A 22,934-nucleotide genomic window follows, 5' to 3' on the forward strand; every position below is an offset into this window, starting at 1 on the left:
ATTATTAACTATATAACAAACTATACAAAAATATGAAAAATATAAAAGAGAAATAATGTATATACATATGCATAAATATACATATGCATGCATAAATGTGTATGGTTTTTAAAGATTGTCCTTAAAGTGTCCAGGTGCAAAACGTTTAAAAAAAGTGTAAAAAAGTTTTTACACACACACACACACACACACACACACACACACACACACACACACACACACACACACACACACTATCCACACATTATCCAATGATTCAGGAAATCCAAGTGCCGACTGAGACTGAAGCAGCTACTCCAGCAGGAGAAAATGGGCCTAAACGACATCAGCCGTTTAGGCAGAACGTTCCCATGGTGACCGCTGTAAGCAGAAGGTTCCCATGGTGACCAACTCAGCACTCTTTTTTTTTCTAAAGGTGTTTTTGACGTGATGTTGAACGTAAACATTTAAAAAGGTGTATTTTTTTTCTCATAAAAGACCTGATAGGAGTTTTATAATAATATGTGAACTCTGATAACATCAAGTGGAAAAAAAAGACTGAAACCTTGAATTCAAATAAATTTTAGTAATATGGTTTGTAAAAAAAAAAATTCTTGTGGCAACTCCTTTAAATTAGGGATGTACCGATACCACTTTTTCTCTTCCGATCCGATTCCGATACCAGAGTTTGCCAGTATCGGCCGATACCGATCCGATACCTGTGTTCTTTTCTACCTTTAAAACTAAAGAATTTAAACAACTTGTTTAGTTCATTCATTCATTTCTGTGCCTATCTCATGCGTCATCGGGCATCAAGGCAGGATACACCCGATGGAGTGCCAACACATCACAGGGCACACACACACACACACTCTCATTCTCTCACACACTACGGACAATTTCCCAGAGATGCCAATCAACCTACCATGCATGTCTTTGGACCGGGGAGGAAACCGGAGTACCCGGAGGAAACCCCCGAGGCACGGGGAGAACATGCAAACTCCACACACACAAGGTGGAGGCGGGAATCGAACCCCCAACCCTGGAGGTGTGAGGCAAACGTGCTAACCACTAAGCCACCGTGCCTCCCTAACTCGCTTAGTTATTAAGATTTATTTGTTTCTGGCAAAAAAATACAAAAATGCCCTTATTACTGTATGAAAAATGAAAACACAAGAAACCTTAAAAAAGTATTAATGCAGTAGGAAACAGAACTTTTAACAGTTAATGGTATAACAATCTAAACCATATATACTGCAATTATTAAATTCAATTATTTTCTGAAGTAAAGGCAATATTTTAAAGTGAATCTTATATTAGAACTCTTGAAACACAATGCAAAACGTATTAAACAGTAAACCTCACACCCAAATGAGCGACATGTTTAACGCTGAGGTAAAAGGAAAGGACGCCTGCTAAACTTGTCTGTCTGTCGCAGGCGGTTGTGCAACATATTTCCTATAAAATGTATTATATTTATTTACATTAATGTAATTTAATATATATGTGTATTTTTCTCATAGGTTCAAGCAATAGTTAGTTAATTGACATTAATCGACCACCACGGACATGGGCGTCGGAGGTACATAAAAAGTGGGCGTGTCCTGTCCCACACACATATAATGGTTCCGACGCCCATGGATTTCAGGAAGCAGGCACGTGGTCAATGCTGTGGGTAAAACGCGGAATGGAGTTTAATTTATTAGGGCAGTCCTCAAGCGGAATGGATTCGACTGGCGGCGCTCTGAAAAGTGCGATACCCATGACCACGGGTACTGGATTTGGATCGGTCACGCACCACCGATACCCGATCCACTCAAAATGTACCGATCCCAAAATATTGGATCGGTACATCCCTAGTTTAAATGGCCTGTCACATACTTCCATGATGTTCATCTACAAGCTGGATGCAAGATTGTCCGTATCACAGCTTTCACAGTCAAAACACTGAAAATACTGAAAAAATCAGCCTGCATATCAAACAGCACGTCTACTACGTGGATATTCTGTAAGGATAACAAAGACATGACGTGTTTCGACTGAACGATTGAATGAAAAACTAAATGTATTAAAAGGAGGCAAACCTGAAGCCCATCAGAGAAGCAGTGACTCTAATCTGAGGCTCTTGTTGAAATCTGTGGTCATTTTGAAAAACTGCAAGCTCTGCTGAATAAAAACTGCTGGAGGGTCTGGACAATGCTCAGGTGACGCTGAATAAAAGTAGAAGAAAGAAGAGGACAGAGAAAAACACAGACATGGCTGATCTGGATGGAAATATAATCATAGAGAGGCAGGTGTAAAACAGGAAATGAACCCAGGACCCCTGTCCATTAAATCCTGTCTCACTACAGACTCCAACGAAAAATCTCTATTAAACGTTTACAAGCAGCCTGCATTATGTCCATTTCATCTGATCGACCTGAGGAAGAGGAAGAGGTGTAGAGATAGAGAAGATAGAGAGATGGAGAAGAGGAAGAAGATAGGTTGATGGAGAGGTGTATAGATACCGAGGATAGAAAGATGGAGAAGAGGAAGAGGTGTAGAGATAGAGAAGATAGAGAGATGGAGAGGTGTATAGATACAGAGGATAGAAAGATGGGGAAGAGGAAGAGGTGTGGAGATAGAAAGGCTAAAGAGACAGTTAAAGATGGAGAGATAGACAAGATGGATAGCTGTGAAGTTGGAGAGATGGAGAAGATAGAGAGGTGGAGAAGATGGAGAGGTGGAGAAGATAGAGTGGTGGAGGAGATAGAGTGGTGGCACTCCCTTTCTGGACTCTGCTGTAAGCTGCTACACATCATCCAAACTCAACGTAAATACTGTCTCAGCTCGTCTCTGTGAGGAAGTGACACAGTGAAGCAGGGACAGGAAATGAGGACAGGAGAAATAGAGAATAAACACATTTACTGAGTTAGTGGACTGTTAAAGGTTTGGTGCACAATGTTTGTAAAATGCTTCAGAAAACTCAGTCAGGCCGACTAACAAAACAAACGTGTAGCCAATGAGCAGAAAGGGGCGTGTCTTGTCAATATGTGGCGGAGAGAGTGTTCAGTGCGCATGTCTGACATTAGCCTCTGCCGTTACCTCTGCCTCGGGTTCTAGGTGTTGAACGTTGTGAAACGGAGCTAAACCTTTCACGGTACAAAACACTGTACTACAAAAACTCCGTGACATTCACAATCGACCGGCTCGGACCTCGACCATTTCGCTTAGCGAACAGTTTTTCGACCGAAATTTGCGCCCGCTGAACGACCAAATCCCCTCGATCAACCTCGACCCACGTGACGCGAGGGGAAGGACCTTCCCAGTCTCGCCTCTGCCTTTGTGGAGAGAGCATCTATCGTAAGTTAAACTTAGGTTTGTGAACAATATCACTGTTATTTAGCGGTCGATATAACAATTTAGTGCGTGTATATTGTATACACAATACTTTGTTTAAAGTGTAAAGTCTTTTTTTGTTTAGATTTGTGAAAATACTCTAGAATACGGGTCCAAGTGTGTGTTCACTGCTGTGTGTGTCACTGTTTAAATAAATACTTTCTGAGAGAAAGTGGTAAAAGACTTGTACTGTATTATCACATGCCAAGAGACTCTTGTGATAATGAGAATAATGAGAATAGACAATTGCCTGTACTGAACAGTCCCTTTAGGAGGGTTTTGTGATTGTTGAGGCCAAAACTAATATAAAACCATCTTTGTACAGAAGTCATCTGATTACATTTCAGTCTTGTTCAAGCAGCGTAGTAGCAGATAGTAGTTAGATGGTAAATGTGTGAATTTCCTCATACACAGTATTCGAGTGAAAGTTTAAAAAGTGTTCTTGCTTTCAGCTTCCAGCTCAGAGGAAGTATCTAGGCTTGTTGCTTTTTGAAATCCTCTGCATCCTGAAAAGAAAAGGTCATTCTCCTGCCCTTTCAGTTAGCCCTCCACTAAAATACCACGTCTGTGTAGGCTGGTCACGTCTCCCTCGAACCCGCCCACCTCTTCTCTCACTAAACCTGACCTTCTTAAAGCCCGAACTCTTCACACCCGGCGTCCAGCACTCGTCCGCGAGAGCACACGGCTGATGGCCGTTCCTGATTTTCTCGAGTCTCACGTCCTTAGTCAGGCTCAGACAATGCTGCAGGAATGGGCCAGGGTTATTTTTCCTCTGCACAGCCTGGGACAGCCTGTTATGCCCGAAGCTAAGAGAGATAAGCTGCTCTTTCATTAAGTCAAACAGTGGGGTTGTTTCCAGCTCACAGCACCTGGCATGAGGTGCAAAAACTGTGTCACAGAGCGGCGTCTGTGTGTGAGGGCTGTTTAAAAGGACACTGTGTCCCCTCTCCGGGTGAGAAAATATGGCACGGTGAAAAAATACAGTCACTGGAACCAGTTTAGTGTTGATGATGGGTTTAAACCACAGACATTCAGATGTGTTTCTTTTGTAAAGGATCTTTTTCAAACATAGAGAAATTCTGTGAAATTCTCAGAATGATGAATAGAATCATCAAGTACAAATGAACTAAACAGTATATTCTCTTATACCCTGGTGGTATTAAATAATCAGTTCTGATTGGTCAGAAGATGCTGATTAATACTATCAAGACACACATTGTGGCTGAATGCTGGAATCTGATTGGTCAAAAGGTGCGCATTAGTTTTTTTCTATCAGCACGGCTCAGGAAGTAACAGCTCCAGCTGTAACGCGAACGACCGCTTAGTATTAATGCGCTTGTTTGAATATGTTATTGTTTCTATAGTAACCGCTCATACACGGGGACTTGTAAGTGGATGCTGCATGTAATCTAAGACCAGATTACAGAACATTTTCAACAAAGTTAAACATATAATAGCTGATGTGGCAAAGAGTTAGAAAATAGTTAATTAACAATAATAGGTGGAGTTTTAAACGTTTATTTAATGTTAATGAGAGGAGTCTTAAACGTTTATTTAACATTAATGGGAGGAGTCTTAAACATTTACTTAACATTAATGGGAGGAGTCTTAACCGTTTATTTAACGTTAATGAGAGGAGACTTAAACGTTTATTTAACGTTAATGAGAGGAGTTTTAAACGTTTATTTAATGTTAATAGGAGGAGCCTTAAACGTTTATTTAACATTAATGAGAGGAGTCTTAAACGTTTATTTAACGTAATGGGAGGAGTCTTAAACGTTTATTTAACGTTAATGGGAGGAGTCTTAAATGTTTATTTAACATTAATGCAAGAATTTTAAATGTAAAAATGTAATTGTGGATGCAGTACTTTGCTGTAGCGGGTTATTTATGTGTTTACAGATTTTTTTTATCTGTCTCTGCTGCCAGGGTTACAGTTAAAGGTAAAGTCATTTCAGTCATTTCAGTCATTTTACAGTCATATGGAAGAACCTTTTTTTGTGATATTCATTTGACCTGTAAATGATGTGCAGTGTATTTCTTTAATAAAAGTCAAACGTGTAGAGATGTGCTACAAGAGGAGTAAGATCGGGCCACCCTGTCACTGATCACTGTTGGGGGGAGTTTAAAACTTCAGCTCCAGGATGCAGAAACAGGAGAAAGATCTTGCCTACAGTATGTGATGATTTTCTGAATGAATCTGCATTAGACAGAGAGAACAGCACTAGTAGAGAGATGACGCAGTGTTAGTCATCCTTATCCAGTGAGAGTACGTAGGTTTCATGCACAGCTTTGACATTACCAGAAAAGGCATGCTGATGATGTGGCAGGTTTGAAGAACAATGTGAGAAGATCATCAACGTTCCATCCTGCTGTATCAGTTACACTACAAACACATTTATTCTGTAGCTGTAATTCAGGATATGAAGAGATATTAAGAGACCTCGGATCCTCGTCCAATTAAGTCTGAAAAGTAAGAGATATATAAAGGAGGTGCTAGTCATTTTGGTTCTCTGGATAAAGCGGAGCATGATTGATGACGATGTTGCTGTGAGAACACCGGGTTATCAGGCAGCTCTCAGGATGATGGATTTCAGAAGTCAGCCCATATGGCTGGTTCCCGAAACAGTGCTCGAGTCAGACGAAGCAAACGAGGCTGGATCAGTAATGAAAGATAGTCCAGACCTAAGAAGCAGCATGCTCTGGTCTATTTATCAATCAGAACATTTCTAGTTTTTTTGCTTTTAACCTGTAACATTAAGTCGTTAGAAGTAATCCCTGACCATGTGACACTGTTCAGTCACAAATTCCCTCTGTCACTATGCTGTCCTTTTTCTAGCTTCCCCTGCTTTCACACTGTTTTGTCCTGGGTTCGTTATATGCTTTGGTGTGTTACCTGATTGATCGTGTCCACCTGTACTGTGTGAACGTATCGCTGTTTAGTCTCTTTGGGCCTTTTTACACCTGTTCACGTCATGTGTTGTCTCTGATCCCATAGCTATCTGATTTGTTAAAACTGTTCCATTTACATTAGGCAACATCAATGCGTCTCGGCGAATTGGATATCGATCCGATCTTTCTACTCCCGCCCAAAATGCAAATATATTTGACCTCATTTCCGGGGTAATTAAAATGGAACACGCTTTGGTGTATGCGCTTTTCAGGACGCCATCAAAAAGAAGACAAAAAACTTGTTACGACGGTTATGCTACGAAAAACAGCATTTACTGTTTGTTTCTGACTCGTGAGTCACCTGCGAGTGACGTACTTCCGTCTGGGAGGAGTATATATAGCGCTGACGTATGTGGCTTGAACAACCACATTCATTTACACCTGTCCAGTTTCATCTGAAATGCGTCCCAGACCACCTCCTGAAGGGGTTTGAGCGATCGGATTTATATCCGCCTCAAAAACGTTTCGGAGGGCATTTAGACCTGATCTTTTTACCATCGGATAGCTATCTGTTCACAGAAAACACAGGAAGTGACCAGGTGTAAAAAGCCCCTTTGGCTCTGTATACGATCCTCACCCTGATGTTCCTGTGTTAATTCTAGAACATTTTGTGTTCATCTCTTTTGACCGGTGATATGTAGGTCTCAATACTGTGCTCACGGTTTGAGGCTCGGAATAATTTGAAATGACGTGAACAAAGTAAAAGTACGACTTTTTTTAAATATTGGAAATATTGGAAAGAAGCTGCTTTTTTTAATCTGTTTATCTTAATACAGGTTTAAAAAATGAATCGTCCGAAACTTGAAGAGTCAGAAAAAAGAGCTCCAAAGTCAGCTAAAATGCCCGGCTTCCACTTCGTGTCTGGTGTCTTTTGAAAGCTACTGAAGACCTTGTTTTAAAGGTTATAACTATCCATGTGTCAGTTGCTGAAATCTAGACTTCACAAGTGTGGATGATTCCCACCCAGGAAACGGTGTGGTCATGTGACCGACCGCGCCCTGCCTTTTTATATCCGGATGTTCTGTTAAAGCTCTAGAGTAAGTGAAAGTTAAGAATCATTGTTGGTGTATTTTGAACTCTGAATTCAAGACAGAGGTTGGATTTAAAAAAAAAAAAAGAAGAAGAAGCATTTTCCTTGAGCAGACACCAGGGACACGCTGTAATACTGATGTCTTCTCGTGTCTTCTTTCCAGTAAAGTTGCAGTCTCTTGACCACTTTATGGAAAATAACCTGCAGCGAACATTGTGACAAAAACAGTCAGTGCTTCCTGAATACTAAATGTGGTGTGCTTTATGTAATCGCCAGTGAGTGAATAAATGAGTGTATTGAGCTGCTAGAGCATTAGTGTTTATTTACAAACGTGAACCTGATCCACAGTGGGGGTGGACGGCTGTCATCACAGAATACGTACGTGTGTTATTACTGCTGTAAAAGACGCACATGTGAGGGGCTGGGGGGAAAAAAAGCCCACCTACGCATGTACAAACAGTATGGCTGAAAATTAATTATTCATGCGGAATAATTTATTCATGTTTTTAGAATGTAATATAAAACTAAACTCTTTGGAGCAATTGATATTACTCTACTGACTTCCCCCCTCTGGTTCTGATCTAAACGTTATTTCCTGTATTTATTCATTTATTTATTTATTAGATAGATAGATAGATAGATAGATAGATAGATAGATAGATAGATAGATAGATAGATAGATAGATAGATAGATAGATAGATAGATAGAAAACACACAATCCACAGAAGAGTGCTCTAATATGACCTGACATAAAGCAAGCGTAGTGTTACGACACCTGCTATCCCTCCTCCTTACTGCCAGGGGGAGCCCTCGGCCGAGTTCACTGCGATACACTATTAACTACACTTATGTGTATTGTTGCCTTGCCCCTTTGGATCGGTTTGTTTTCACGCACTGTTTATTGTGATTATTGAAAACCGGGCCTGTTTATACCGACCCTGCCTTTGTCTTCCGTTTTGAATTTTTCTGCCATGAAGATAATTAAAGTCGTTTTGTTTCCACACACAGATCCTGTTGCTCAGTACGTGACGCGTACGTAAGAAGCACTTGCCGAATCTCTTATGTGCATTTATAAATTCCACATCAATCCGCCTGGAAATGTTTAAGGATTTTATGCAAAGTGACAAGCTTCCTCTGTCGTCGTGACCGTCGTCATGGTCTGCATCTCAGATGGAAAACTCAACGGTTTTAACTGTATAACCCCCAGAAGGCTGACACTTAACACGTAGCTTAAAGTGTGTTTATGATAATGTTAGCGGTCTTGAATTTGAAACACGAGGTTAGTTTAAAGCTTTCTGTCATGATTTCCAGTCATCCTCTGCCTGTCTTTTGTTCACGTAAGCTAAATCATTCCCTTAATGTGATTTTACAACCACAAAAATGAATGCAAAATGAAGTAAAAAACTGCGATAACCGTCGGAATGTTTGAAAATTAGCGCAGATTTACCAAAGATTTGGTTTTGAGACGTCGTGTGACGTCGTCACAGCGCATTCGGACAAATCTCTCTTACTGTCACGTGTGTGAACATGAGTACAGAGCTCATAGAAAGTCATTACAGATGTGTCTTCACTGCTACATCACGACTTTTTCGGGGGGGGGGGCGAGAGAGAGAGAGAGAGAGAGAGAGAGAGAGAGAGAGAGAGAGAGAGAGAGACAAAGACAGAGAGAGAGAGAGAGACAGACAGACAGAGAGAGAGACAGAGAGGGAAAAAGAGACAGAGAGAGAGACAGACAGACAGACAGAGAGAGAGACCGAGAGAGACAGAGAGAGAGAGACAAAGAGAGACAGAGAGACAGACAGAGACAGAGACAGAGAGAAAGAAACAAAGAGAGACAGAGAGAGAGACAGAGAGAGAGAAACAGACAGAGAGACAGAGAGAGACAGAGAGACTGAGACAGAGAGAGAGACAGAGAGGCAGAGAGAGACAGAGAGACAGAGAGAGACAGAGACACTGAGACAGAGAGAGCAAAAGAGAGACAGAGAGAGAGAGACAGACAGACAGAGAGACAGAGAGAGAGACAAAGACAGAGAGACAGACAGACAGAGAGGGACAGAGAGAGAGAGAGAGAGAGAGAGAGAGAGAGAGAGAGAGAGAGAGAGAGAGAGACAAAGAGAGGCAGAGAGAGAGAGAGACACAGACAGAGAGAGAGACAGAGAGAGAGAGACCAAAAGAGACAGAGAGAGAAACAGACAGAGAGAGAGAGACAGAGAGAGAGAAAGAAAGACAGAGAGAGAGACAGAGAGAGAGAAACAGACAGAGAGAGAGACAGAGAGAGAGAGAGAAAGAGAGAGATAAACCTCAGAAATATAATGTCATTTATTCTACCAGTTAATAGAACAGGTCTAAACAATCACACACTTGACATTTTCATTAAAAGCACTGCTCGTTTCTTCGTTCTTGATTGAAACACACTGACATTCTAACACACCACTGAACCAAAGCACACACAGTACTGAATATTCATGAGAGCGTGGAGGCCTTGGACCCATTCTTATGTCTGACTCTGGTCTGTGATTAGGAAAACCAAAGCGCCGAAGGCAGAATTTACCGACTTCGCCGCTCAGTACTGAACACTGACTCACACGCTGACTGTGTCTCTGCCGAGACGTCTGTGTCTCGGACCTAATCGTCTGTGTTTCCTTTTTATGACACAAAGCGCAGAGGGACGCTGACCGCCGATTTCTGCTCGGTAAAGCAGAAGTGAGAATGACACCGGAGACGAGCGAAAGAAACGGCTGAGTGTGCAATGATGATATTTCGGAGAAATCTCACGGCTGCTTAGGAAGAGAAAGCGTCAGACACAACAAACATCTTTGTGTATGGAACAGTCAGCTCTTTCTTTTTCAACATCAATCCACCTCTCTCTACAGTCATGGGCAAAAGTGTTGGCACCCCTGAGCATTTTCCAGAAAACGGAGTATTTCTCACAGAACAGTATTGCAATTACACACGTTTTGCTATATATGCATTTTTATTTCCTTTGTATGTATTAAAACAACGCAACAACAAAAAACAGAGGAAAAAGCAAATTTGACATAATTTCACACAAAACTCCCAAATACACACAAAGGAAATAAACATTCATTCATTCATTCATTCATTCATTCATTTTCTACCGCTTAACCGATCTCAGGCATCAAGGCAGGATACACCCTGGACGGAGTGCCAACCCATCGCAGGGCACACACACACTCTTATTCACTCACACAATTTTCCAGAGATGCCAATCAACCTACCATGCATGTCTTTGGACCGGGGGAGGAAACCGGAGTACCCGGAGGAAACCCCTGAGGCACGGGGAGAACATGCAAACTCCACACACACAAAAGGCAGAGGTGGGAATCGAACCCCCAGCCCTGGAGGTGTGAGGCGAACATGCTAACCACCATGTCATGGTTAAAAATGCCCACATTTTTAACCATGACATTATTTGTAGGTCCTGTAGATCCTGGCTAAGTGTGTGTGTATGAGAGAGAGAAAAAGTAGCAGAAATTCTCAAAAGTAGTTCTAGGGCACTAGATAGTGTGTACTACACTTTTCCCCAAAGTGAATATGAAGACGTTTAGGATTCCTCCTGGCTTCCACCTTGATGTGTGATAAAACAGTGATGTTTCTTCTTTACTCCACCAGGAACTACTGAAGCGAGTCAAAACCCTTGGCAGACTCGACACCAGTCTACTAGTGAAGATCTCCATGCCAAGAAGAGAAAAACAGCTCGAGCCAGAAACATTAATCAGGTTGATTCTGGGACGCCGTAGTTTGAACAATCTGGTGGTCTGCGCTATTTTTACTCCCAGCTTGGTTCACCAGGAACGGAATCCTTTGTATTTCAGTAAAGCAGAGCATACAGGATGCTAGGAATAGTATAAATGGTCTGCGATGGTCTGGGAGAAAGGTTCTGATCAGAAAAAGATGTGACCTTGAGTATCAGCCTACAATGAATTACTAATGCAGGTGAAGTGTCTGAACACCAGAGATCCCGACCTGTACAACCCACAGAAAACACACCGTTCTGGATGATCTCCAAATTTAATGATAAATATCTCCTAGATACCATGTTGTACCTGCGGTCCATTTTCTGGCTCATTAGCCAGAATTCTTCCATGTCGCAGTTCAGACTGGCGTCGTGTCTCTGGCTAAACAAGACGCCACCGCGTCGGTCACAGGGAGTGCACCCAGCAGACATCCTGACAATGCCCTTCTTAATTAAAGGAGTTTGCTTTGTGTTCCTTGCTGACACGTTCTCTTCTGGCTTGTCTAAATAACCTGCTCTGTGTTTTTACCGGAGGTGGTGGAAAATCTGATGTGACATTTCCACCCTTCCTTGCTCAGGGTTTTTGACACAGGTGTTTGATTCAGATCTGATCTCCTGTAGGGAATCCGTTCTTCTTGAGACTGTTTCCCTGTCAGGCTAATAAGGATTACTATGAAGAAAAAAAAATCAAATCCGTGATGGACTGAAGTGGAAACCTGTATGGCCCGGTCGCCACGGCAACTGATTTATCCACGCCGATACCCTATCCTAACTAGCGGTTCTGCATCTTCTCTGAAATTCAGATGAAGCACAGACATTAGCACCAGTGGGTGATACTTCCGTTAGTCTAGCCTTCTTCCAGCATTAATGCTAATGTCTGTCAGGTCTGTAAAAAGCATCGGACTGTCAGGATCCAGCCCGGACTGTCTTTTGTTGTCGTCTTGTGTCTTGTCTTGGCTCCAGTTACATTTGTTTTGTTTAATAAATCTGTTTTATTTAGCCTTCCTGCATTTGGGTCTGTTTTTATACCCGCGTCGCTTATATCGGAGAAGGCCCTGGAGAAGCGAGCGATGTGTGTGTGTGTGTGTGTGGGAAAGACATTGAAAGGAAGATATCAAAAGAAAGAGCTACGTATCCTTAGGTTCACACTGCAGGTAAAAGTGGCCCAGATCTGATTTTTTCTGGGTCAAGTGACCAGGTCAGACTTCTTCAGGAGTAGTGTGAACACTCAAATCTGGCCCGGATCTGATTTTTTTTTTCAAATCAGATCTGGGCCAGTTCCATATGTGGTCCTGAATCAGACCCAAATCTGATTTTTTCCAATGTGGCCGCATTGTGAACACCAAAGGCGGATTTGATGCGACTTTTACATCAATCTACATCGACATTCGTCACATTTTTTTTTGCGCCGGCGAAAACATGACACAAACGTGACTGGTAACGTGTGTGTGTTAAGAGTGTTATATAAAGTGGTTAAGTGAACCAGCTGATAATGTTTGCATTGAATACATCACATTATAGCATTACATGATATGTTTGATACGATACTTCCTCCGTAAACTTTTTAGTGCAACGGCGTGCTACGTGTGACGTCATTGTTATAGTTCGTTTTGCGCATGCGGGTCAGTTCGAAACAGCAAACGGTTCACACTGGTATCTGATATAGGCCACATTAAGGTAATGTGAACAGCCAAACAAAAAAAAATCAGATCTGAGCAAAATATCCGAATTGAGCATTAAGACTTGTGGTGTGAACGTGGCCTTAAGTGTCGCTGGGTTGTACACGTGTGCAGGAACTTAAAAAGGGGAGAGATCATGAAGAGTCTTCAGAGCTTTTCACACGAGTTCCTTACAGTAAACTGGATAAACACAATCCTGGGTTTCTTGTTGTTTGAGGTTTCACACTGCTCATACTTTACACAGGGTTAACAACGAATCCTGGCTCTTAATAATCTGATGTCTCACACTGTACATTCTAAACCCTGCTCCAAACTTCTTACCCTAATTTGCACCTTTGCACCAACAACAACCCTGATTTGCATAACGCTTTAAATAACGGCTTGTCTAATCTAGTCACATCGGTGAGGTAAAAAGTTTAGGTCTGCTGTTCAGTACTCGAGCAGGTATTGTTATCGTTCACCTTTTTGGCCTTTGTCAGTTGTTGACCCGATGTTGGTTGATCTTCGAGGTGTAAAGCGGGGTTTAGAACCACCTCAACCCATTCTTTAGTGATTTTATTTTTACAATATTACTTTTATTTGTATTCTCACACTCTCACACCCAGTTTGTACTATTGAGTGAATAATAGTAGTGCTAGCTTTTTACTGAGTGGCCACTGAATACGTAAAAGACTTATTCATAAATCCACCAGCATTCAGAGAATGGATGTGAAAGGAACATTGTTTAAACTGTCAGTCGCAAACCAATACAATTCAAGCACTAAAGCAGTAATGTCTACACACACATACACACACACCAGAGAGAGGGAGAGGGAGAGAGAGGGAGAGAGAGACAGAGAGAGTAAGAGAGAGAGTGAGAAAGAGAGAGAAAAAAAGAGAGTGAGAGAGAGAGGCACAGAGAGGGGGAGAGAGAGAGAGAGACACAGAGAGAGACAGAGAGAGCGAGAGACAGAGAGAGAGAGAGAGAGAGAGAGAGAGAATGAGTGAGAGAGTAAGAGAGAGTATTCAGAGGAAGAGAAGGGAGAGAACCGGGAGAGAGGAGTAGAGAGACAGAGGAGAGAAGTAGAGGAGAGCGAGAGAGAGACAGAGAGAGAGAGACAGAGAGAAGGAGAGAGAGAGTGAGAGATAGACAAGAGAGAGAGAGAGAGAGAGAGAGAGAGAGAGAGAGAGAGACTGAGAGACAGTAAAAGAGAGCGAGAAAAAGAGTGTGAAAGACGAGAGAGAGTGAAAGAGAGGAGAGAGAGAGTGAGAAAGAGAGAGAGAGAGAGAGAGACAAAGAGGGTGAGAGAGAGAGAGAGAGAGAGAGAGAAGAAGAGAGAGAGAGAAACAGAGACAGAGAGAGGGGGGAGAGAGACAGAGAGATAGAGAGGGGGGGAGAGGGGGGGGGGGACAAAGAGAGAGAGCGTGAGAGATAGAGAGAGAGAGAGAGAGAGAGAGAGAGAGAGAGAATCTCAAACAGCTGCCAACATTCTTATGCAAAATTTAACGTATTCTTTCTTCCTCGGTTAACGGACTGAACACAACCGGCAAAAACAGAAACAATCCTCAGGGTGAAGAATTTACACACTAAACATTTTACACTGTGACATTAATGAGGGACCATTTTTACTCAGTAAAGTTTCTCCATCTGTACGCATGTGGGTTTATCACTGGTGTGTTACATTTACTCAAAGGTTACAAATAATAAAATAAAGTCTATAAGAGGTCTATAAATAAGACCCAAACTTTGTCTCTCATAAAACTTTATAAACACACACACACACACACACACACACACACACACACACACACACACACACACACACACACACACACACACCTTTTATAAATCATCTTTTTTTCTCTCTTTACTTCAATCAGCAGACAGTGAACAATACCTACGAGAGGTATTCGGATAAAATTTGTCACAGATTATATGGACTATACAGATCTAACAAAAGTTGGAAAAATACAGAAATGAAAATGATGCACTGCATACAGAACAAAAATCTATTTTACACACACTGCTGATCGGATGCTTTTTTATTTCCGATATTAAACATCGCTGTAAATAAAACAGAGAAGTGAAATCCTGCCTGAAGGCGTCCATGTGTGATGTTTTATTTGTGAGACGGGAGGAGGTGGTGGTCAGCGCCGGGCCCCGGGCTGCTCCGGCATTTAATTAAAAGCAAACACGGAGGAATGTGAGTGTGCACACACACACACACACACACACACACACACACACACACACACACACACACACCCAGGAAGGAAAAACAAAGGGTCTTCCCTCACTGGAAGTAGCACACCACCCACTGCCTAAATGAATAGAAGGGATCTACAATAGCTCTTCTTTGCAGACTCATCGCTCCTCAATCAGGAGGAGCTCACCAGTAAATTGCAGTAGTTCTTCCTCCTCTGCCTGACAGCAGGGGTTTCCAATCAAATCCGTCGCCTGTCTAAGGACAGAGTGATTGTCCTGACTCAGCATTGTCAGTGCTGTCTGCCTTTTGTCGCGCTTTTAAACCAGGCTCCCCCGAGTGTCCGGAAAAATGTGTGACTAGAACCTTCTTTACTAGAACTTTCTTTACTAGAACCTTCTTTACTTGAGCTTTCTTTACTAGAACCTTCTTTACTTGAGCTTTCTTTACTAGAGCTTTCTTTACTTGAGCTTTCTTTACTAGAACTTTCTTTACTTGAGCTTTCTTTACTAGAGCTTTCTTTACTTGAGCTTTCTTTACTTGAGCTTTCTTTACGTGAGCTTTCTTTACATGGGCTTTCTTTAATAGAACTTTCTTTACTAGAACCTTCTTTACTTGAGCTTTCTTTACTAGAACCTTCTTTACTTGAGCTTTCTTTACTTGAGCTTTCTTTACTTGAGCTTTCTTTACTAGAACTTTCTTTACTTGAGCTTTCTTTACTAGAACTTTCTTTACTTGAGCTTTCTTTACTTGAGCTTTCTTTACTTGAGCTTTCTTTACTTGAGCTTTCTTTACTTGAGCTTTCTTTACTAGAGCTTTCTTTACGTGAGCTTTCTTTACTTGAGCTTTCTTTACTTGAGCTTTCTTTACTTGAGCTTTATTTACTTGAGCTTTCTTTACTTGAACTTTCTTTACTTGAGCTTTCTTTACTAGAACTTTCTTTACTTGAGCTTTCTTTACTTGAGCTTTCTTTACTAGAACCTTCTTTACTTGAGCTTTCTTTACTAGAACCTTCTTTACTTGAGCTTTCTTTACTAGAACTTTCTTTACTTGAGCTTTCTTTACTTGAGCTTTCTTTACTAGAACCTTCTTTACTTGAGCTTTCTTTACTAGAACCTTTTTTACTTGAGCTTTCTTTACTTGAGCTATAACTTATGAAACCTCATGACCTGAATTGTCTCTACATCAGAAGTTCATTCAGCGTTCACTCCAGATGCATTTCAGATGGCATTAAAAAAGTGAAAGATTATTGTGAAGTTGCTACACCAGATGTCTGCGCATCCCAGACATCTGTCTAGGAGTTCCTTGGTTGCCAGTTTAACGACCCTCATTTGCTGCACCACCAGCAGAGACCAATGAGGCGTACAGACACAAAAGAGAGCAGCTCGCTGCCAGGCTCGCACTGCTTCTCTTTGGGGCCTCTGTGCGTGAATGCAGGCCTCGTTTGCCAGCTCTCATCATGCCACAGAGGGCAAAATGTCCCCAGCCAGACTCAATGGGCATACTGTGCTCTAGATGAAACGGCCATGGAGCCACGATGAGGCCCCCAACATTCGAAGTTTACTCCATTTTCTCTGGTTGTTGCAAAGGCAGTGTGAAAACATTCATTCTTCTTCAGTAAAGCACTTTATGATGCTCAGGTTGGTGCTGAAGCTGAGGACTAATCCCGAGAGTCTACCACTGTGCTCATGATGGGAATACATACACCCTGGATAGAATGAGACACCTGTCCATACTTTGCTCTGACACACACACACACACGTTTACAGCCGGGGCTAACCGCTATCGGACCACATCCGAATGATCCGAGTAAGGAAACCGGTGAACTTGTAAGGAAGCCTGTGGGAGAACTTGTGACGCTGGAGCTTACATTAGCAGATACCTTTAAACATGTCAACTGAAACCACTGGCTATAACATGCCATCATTTATAAACAGCTTAATGTTAGGAAACTGCTAGGAAACCACTAAAGCCTTCATGGTAGCCTCATGGAAGCGGAGAGATCAGAATCACAATCAGAATCTACAATATTTTCTGCACAAAAATGCAGTTCCAGCTTAAAATAGGAGCCCCCATTGACTATATAAGCTTATTACAGAGAGGCCATGAGATGGATTGGAAAAGGGGATCGAATGAGATCTCGGCCGTCTGTAATATCGCATGCAGAGCACGAAGGGTTCAGGCCTGCCGCTTTGCTCTCCCTAGAATTAATCAGCAAGGCAGTCTGTGGTCCCAACAGCGTCACGTTTTAAGCCGGGTAAAATCCGCTTCCTCTTTTTTTTCCCCTCTCTTCGGCTGAAAGTAGAAAAAGGGTTTCGACGGCGAAAAGAAACACGAGAAAGAGAGGAACTAGAAACTAATAGCTGAGAATCCAGCTGTGAACCTACACACTAAAACCTAAAGTGTGTTCTAACTCAATCTGCTGCACGTACCATACCACACCTTTAGCCATGATATAACAGAAACGGAATTCCTCTACGTGCCGTAGCACCATGAGAGACGCGCTATGGGGTAACAGACAATGTGCACCATGAGATAATAAAGAAAATTACTAAATTACAAACAATTTGCACTGTGCATTATAATAAAGGACTTATAGGGTCATAAAAAAAACTTATTAAAAAAAAAACAACACAATGAGATAACAAAAAAAATTTACCTCATGAGGCAATTAAGGATTTAGACTCTGAGATAATAATACATTAGATTATGGGGCAATTAAACTGTTCGACTATGAGATAATAAGGACCTTATATTCGGAGGTAATAAGCGACACTGTGAGGTTTTGAAAGATTTGTATTATGAGGTAATAAAGACCGTACACTATAAAACAATAAGGGGTTGAAGCTACGGAGTAATACAGGATCGGCACAACGAGCACTATAAGGTATCGAAAGTATACACCGAGGGGTATGAAAGAGCCGAGGCTAATTACAGACGAGCGTGATGATGTCGTAACTGTGCAGTTACACTGCTGTAGACAAACTAAATAATAAACTTCTTGTCCTGAAAAACTCACAGTTCATTTCTTTTCTCTCAGACATGTTTTATGCGTTCGGACAAAAGTCAGATCCAAGCTGTATTGTGATGTCTGTAGTTACGGTGATTTATTGTGGAAACTTAAGGCACTATCTGAGTGTACTTTCACTTTGCTGACGGAGGCTTCGGGAACAATACACTGGCTGCCTTTTAATGGCTATATTCGCTGCCACACACACACACACACACACACACACTCACACTCACACTCACACACACACACACAAACGTCAGACTTCAGAGAGATAAATCATGGCACGTGAGCTGATGAGCTCTAAAAGAAAGGAAATCAACCAGTAGAAGGATTCACGGTTTTTAGACTCGCATCGCCTCGCCTCGTCTTATTCCTGCCTTGCTCTGTATGCGACTGATGACAAATCACACAATTCCTGTCTTTTTTATTAGGATGCACAACTGGATTGGGACCTTTTTTTTTCATTGCCAGAGGTTCAAACGTGAAGTGGACAAGAGTTAATTACAATGTCCAGGTCAATAGTTTGATACCACCCACCCACCCTCAGCGTGTCACCAGTGTACTGTTCTATTTGCCCTGGGCATTGGGATGATCATTACTATCAAACCCTGCTCGTACTTACCCTAGGTTTCTAATAGATCCATATCTCTGAACTACCCCACCCATACCTTAACAAGGTTAACATAAGTTTTATGTTCTGTGTGTTGAGAACAGAAAAACTCCTCCCTAATATTATGAAGTGTTAACACTGCAGAGCACGTCTGGGTTAAACGTCCCTGCGATTCGACCGCGACCGATCGAATTCCTTTTCTTGTGCGACGCGAATCGATCGTCCGACGACTGAAACAACGCAGCTGTCCAATGTGCAAATGAAGCGTCCGGGGTTTATCAAAAGACGCTGAGGCTCTACATCAAAGCCGGTGCTGACATCCGTGATATATAATCAGGGACATAATTGATTGTTAAAGCACAATTTGTTGGTTATACCGGAGCATTGATTAGAATCCCTGCTAACAGGACTGCCCTCTAACAGCAGCGCTCTAACTGTAGCTGTCTCTGAGATTAAATAACTGATTGATGGATGGATGGATTGACCTGAAAAAGCCTGGGGTTGGTCTGAATAAGACAACAAAATAATCACTGTTTAAATTATAAGCTGGAAACACACCAACGTACCAACGCATCAGGCTCATTGATTAGCACTAAGTAGGCGTATCTGGGAAAAACACTGGGAAATTCTTCCCTATTTCTGGGAATCTCAGTATTCCACAACGAAAGCGCTGGTTCGTACACCGGCCGGCTCACAAAAGGATGCTCCGGCGTTTGATGTGGAAGCAGGCTAATATGATAAGTGCATCAATAAGCTCCAACACTGTCAGATTCCCATACAGCACGCTGTCATACGCTTTCCTACACCGTCGGCTTCTCAGGTTCTAGCAATCACAGTGAATGTACAGTTATTGCTACAAACACATCACATGCTTTATACAATAAATGATCCGATTAAACAAACAATAGCATTAAAAAAAAACCAATAAACTCCAGATCAGACCCTCTTGCGCTCGAGCGGCCGCTTGATTATTAATGCCTGACTCATTGGCAGGAATCCTTCGCCATGGTAACCGGGCTCAGGTGCGACATTGAAAAATGATGTCACCTTAACTGTGGCTTTCACACACATCGATAGAAAGAAGAAAGAAAAAAAACGTTCGACGCATGAATGAACGAAACAGGAACAAAGTCACAGAAGTCAAATAAATTCTGGTTTTCTCTTTACAAGATTATGTAGAAGCAATATTACTGGCTTAGGGCAAAGCACCAGAGGGGGAAACTATTCTATGGGAATGTTTACTATTCAATGTAACATCAATAAAGAAAAAACAGAGAAAAAAAAAACAATTCTATTATTAATTATTCAGTAACTACATAGAAACGAACAGAAAGTCGAGTACAAGAGTTTACATTTGGATTTATGGGATGAACCGACGAGAGGCAACAGCTTCAAATCCCCAAATCAGGCTTTCATGCTTTTATCCGTTTGCCATGTTATCGAATGGCGCCGCGTTTCTGACATGCTTAAGCACTTACTGAGGGTTGGAGCTACGCCAGGCATGTCTGAGATGTAATCTGAGGCTTTCATATGACCTGCTTCTTGCCAGTCAGGTGTGAGGAGGGAATACACCCTGGAGAAGATGCATAGCATCACGAACGCACGGTGAAACTGTAAATTACAGTATGGTCTTATATACGGTCACGTGTATTAAGTGGCTGAGGAAACCTGTTTAGAAACGGACTTCCGGTCCATGATGCTGGGTGTGTTTGGATGAGCCTCGTCCGTGTCAATCGTCTTATAGACACTACTCTGTCATACCTAGCTTTTTTTTAAAAAAAAAATATGATGTATTCATCTAACACAAGACAAGAACGAACGAGTACGCGATCACGACGTCGATCGGATGTGGACGGAAAATACGAAACGGAAGTCGTTTATAGTTGTGTTAGCGATCGTGGACAAATTTCTGAATCTTGCCGTGCAAAGATTTCACAGCATTGTATCACGAGAACACAACAACGTTCAACAGAAATGTATTAAGAAGAACGTTTCATGGCACGGTTTCTTCCTCATGATGTCTCAGGGAGTTTTTTCTTGCCATTGTCATTGATTAAGGCGCTTAATCTTTATCCTGATTCGTGCCAATGCAACTTTGTGCATTATTTCACAGACAAAATAATGCAATTTTGTCTGTGAAATATCAAACATAGATTTTCCATCCATTTTCTGTCGCAACTATCTTCCACAGTGTCTCAGAGAACCTGGCGTCTCTCCCAGCGGAGTCGGGGGCACGAGGCAGGGGGCATCATATGGCCAATCACACACATACCTACACATATTTACACACTATAGAGCATTGTGAGATGCCAACCAGTCTACCACATATATCCCTGGACCTGAAGGAAACCCCTGAACATGGGGAGACCATTTCTAAATATTCACATATTAATCTCCATGGCGTTTTAACTCCATGTTTAAAATCGCTAAATATTAATAATCCATTCCTCTTATCCAGACATCCCAGGTGCAGTGATGCATCATGGAAAATGGGCTGTTTACGTGAGTCCACATGGTCAACAAGACATGATGATGATGATGTATAAGCATGTATATTAGAAGCAGTATCCCAAGCCTATAGGCTGTAATATTTCCAACAGACTTGTGAGATTGTGTTAGACATACTTGTGCCCTGTGCTGTGTGTTGCAGTGGCAGGAACATACACAGCCATCACGACACATAGGCTTCGACTAGCCGATGACCCAATTTCGCCTGGAGGAATACAGACCCAATGTGGATATGCAAATCCTCAGCAATCCTTATACTGGACATTTTGACTCGAAGAAAGTGTTTAAAAGGAGATAATTAGGAAAAATATAATAAAAATAATAATAATAATAATAATAATAATAATAATAATAATAGAGTGTTTGTTGAATGTAAGAAAGACAGACAGACAGACAGACAGACAGACAGGGGCATATGGCTCCCCTTGCCCCCCTCCCCCCCTCCCTCCTCACCCCCCATCTCCCCCTCCCCCCCTCCCTCCTCACCCCCCCATCTCACCCCCCCTCATCTCCCCCTCCCCCCCTCCTTCGGGTGTGAGTAGAGAAAAAAAAAACCTTGAGCACAAAATAAAGATGGTCACCTACCTGGATGCTGAGGAAGAGGACGAGGAGGATGAGGAGGCGGTAAAGCAGCGTCGAGGTCATGTTTCTCATGTGTTTTAGCAGCTAGCGAGCTGTTTTGTTGGACAATGGCGATTTGTTCCTCCCTCCCCGCAGCATCAGGGCGCCTGGCGCGCAGCGACCCCACACACTCCTGCACACGGAGAACAGCTCTGAACGCTCACAGCACTGTCACAGAGCGCCTAATCCACACATGGCTGACCTGAACAACCGCATCAGGGCTTTGGTGTAGTTTACTGACAGTGGCAGGTCGCTGAGACGCGGAGACTGAGCATTGTGCTCCGAGACAACACACTAACCCAGGCACAGAGAGCCTGAATGAGACCGAGCGCTTTATCCGTCCCTCGCTCCTGAGAAGCCCCGCCCATTACTGACTCCACACAAACCACGCCCACTCCCGACAAGCAGCTCCGATTGGACAGTGTGGGACAGGAGGCTGTGCATCTCATTAACACTTCATATTTATCTCATGAACACTGTATATTTATCTCATTAACACTATATACTTATCTCTTAAACACTATACATTTATTTCATGAACACTATATACTTATTAACACTATTAAGTATCTCATTAGTATCTCAGTAGTAAGTATCTCATTAACACTATCTCATTAACACTACTCATATATATCTCATGAACACTACATTTATCTCATTAAGACTATATATTTATCTCATTAACAATATCTCATTAACACTATATATTTATCTCATTAACACTATATATTTATCTCATTAAGACTATATATTTATCTTATTAACACCGTTTATCATTACAATAATACTATATATTTATCTCATTAACACTATATATTTATCTCATTAACACTATATTTATCTCATTAACACTATATATTTATCTCATGAACACTATATATTTATCTCATTAACACTATATATTTATCTTATTAACACTATATATTTATCTTATTAACACCATTTATCATTCCAATAATACTATTTATTTATCTCATTAACACTATATATATGTATATATATATCATGAACACTATATATTTATCTCATGAACACCATTTATCACTCCCATTAACACTATATATTTATTTCATTAACATTATACAGTACAGTACATTTATCCCATGAACTTTATTAATCTCATGAACACCATTTATCATTCCCATTAACACCATATATTATTCACAATTACACCATGTATTGTTCCCCTTGACAAACTGTATTATTCGCATCGACATCACATA

The 22,934-nt window shown here is 41.7% G+C and overlaps 1 protein-coding gene across 4 annotated transcripts in view; it reads right to left on the bottom strand.

Moving 5' to 3' along the window:
• Nucleotides 1-22,059, bottom strand: part of ptpro (protein tyrosine phosphatase receptor type O) — a 61,060-nt gene extending 39,001 nt beyond the window's left edge. For all 4 annotated transcript variants that reach the window (XM_027153906.2, XM_027153903.2, XM_027153902.2 and 1 more), the window contains exon 1: nucleotides 21,676-22,059. In XM_027153906.2, coding sequence (XP_027009707.2) covers nucleotides 21,676-21,744 — 69 coding nt within the window. In that variant the 5' untranslated portion in view covers nucleotides 21,745-22,059. The remainder of the gene's footprint in view (nucleotides 1-21,675) is intronic.
• Between the last annotated feature and the right edge of the window lie 875 nt (nucleotides 22,060-22,934).

The sequence above is a fragment of the Tachysurus fulvidraco genome, chromosome 19, assembly GCF_022655615.1.
Source record: "Tachysurus fulvidraco isolate hzauxx_2018 chromosome 19, HZAU_PFXX_2.0, whole genome shotgun sequence".
Taxonomy (NCBI): Eukaryota; Metazoa; Chordata; class Actinopteri; order Siluriformes; family Bagridae; genus Tachysurus; species Tachysurus fulvidraco.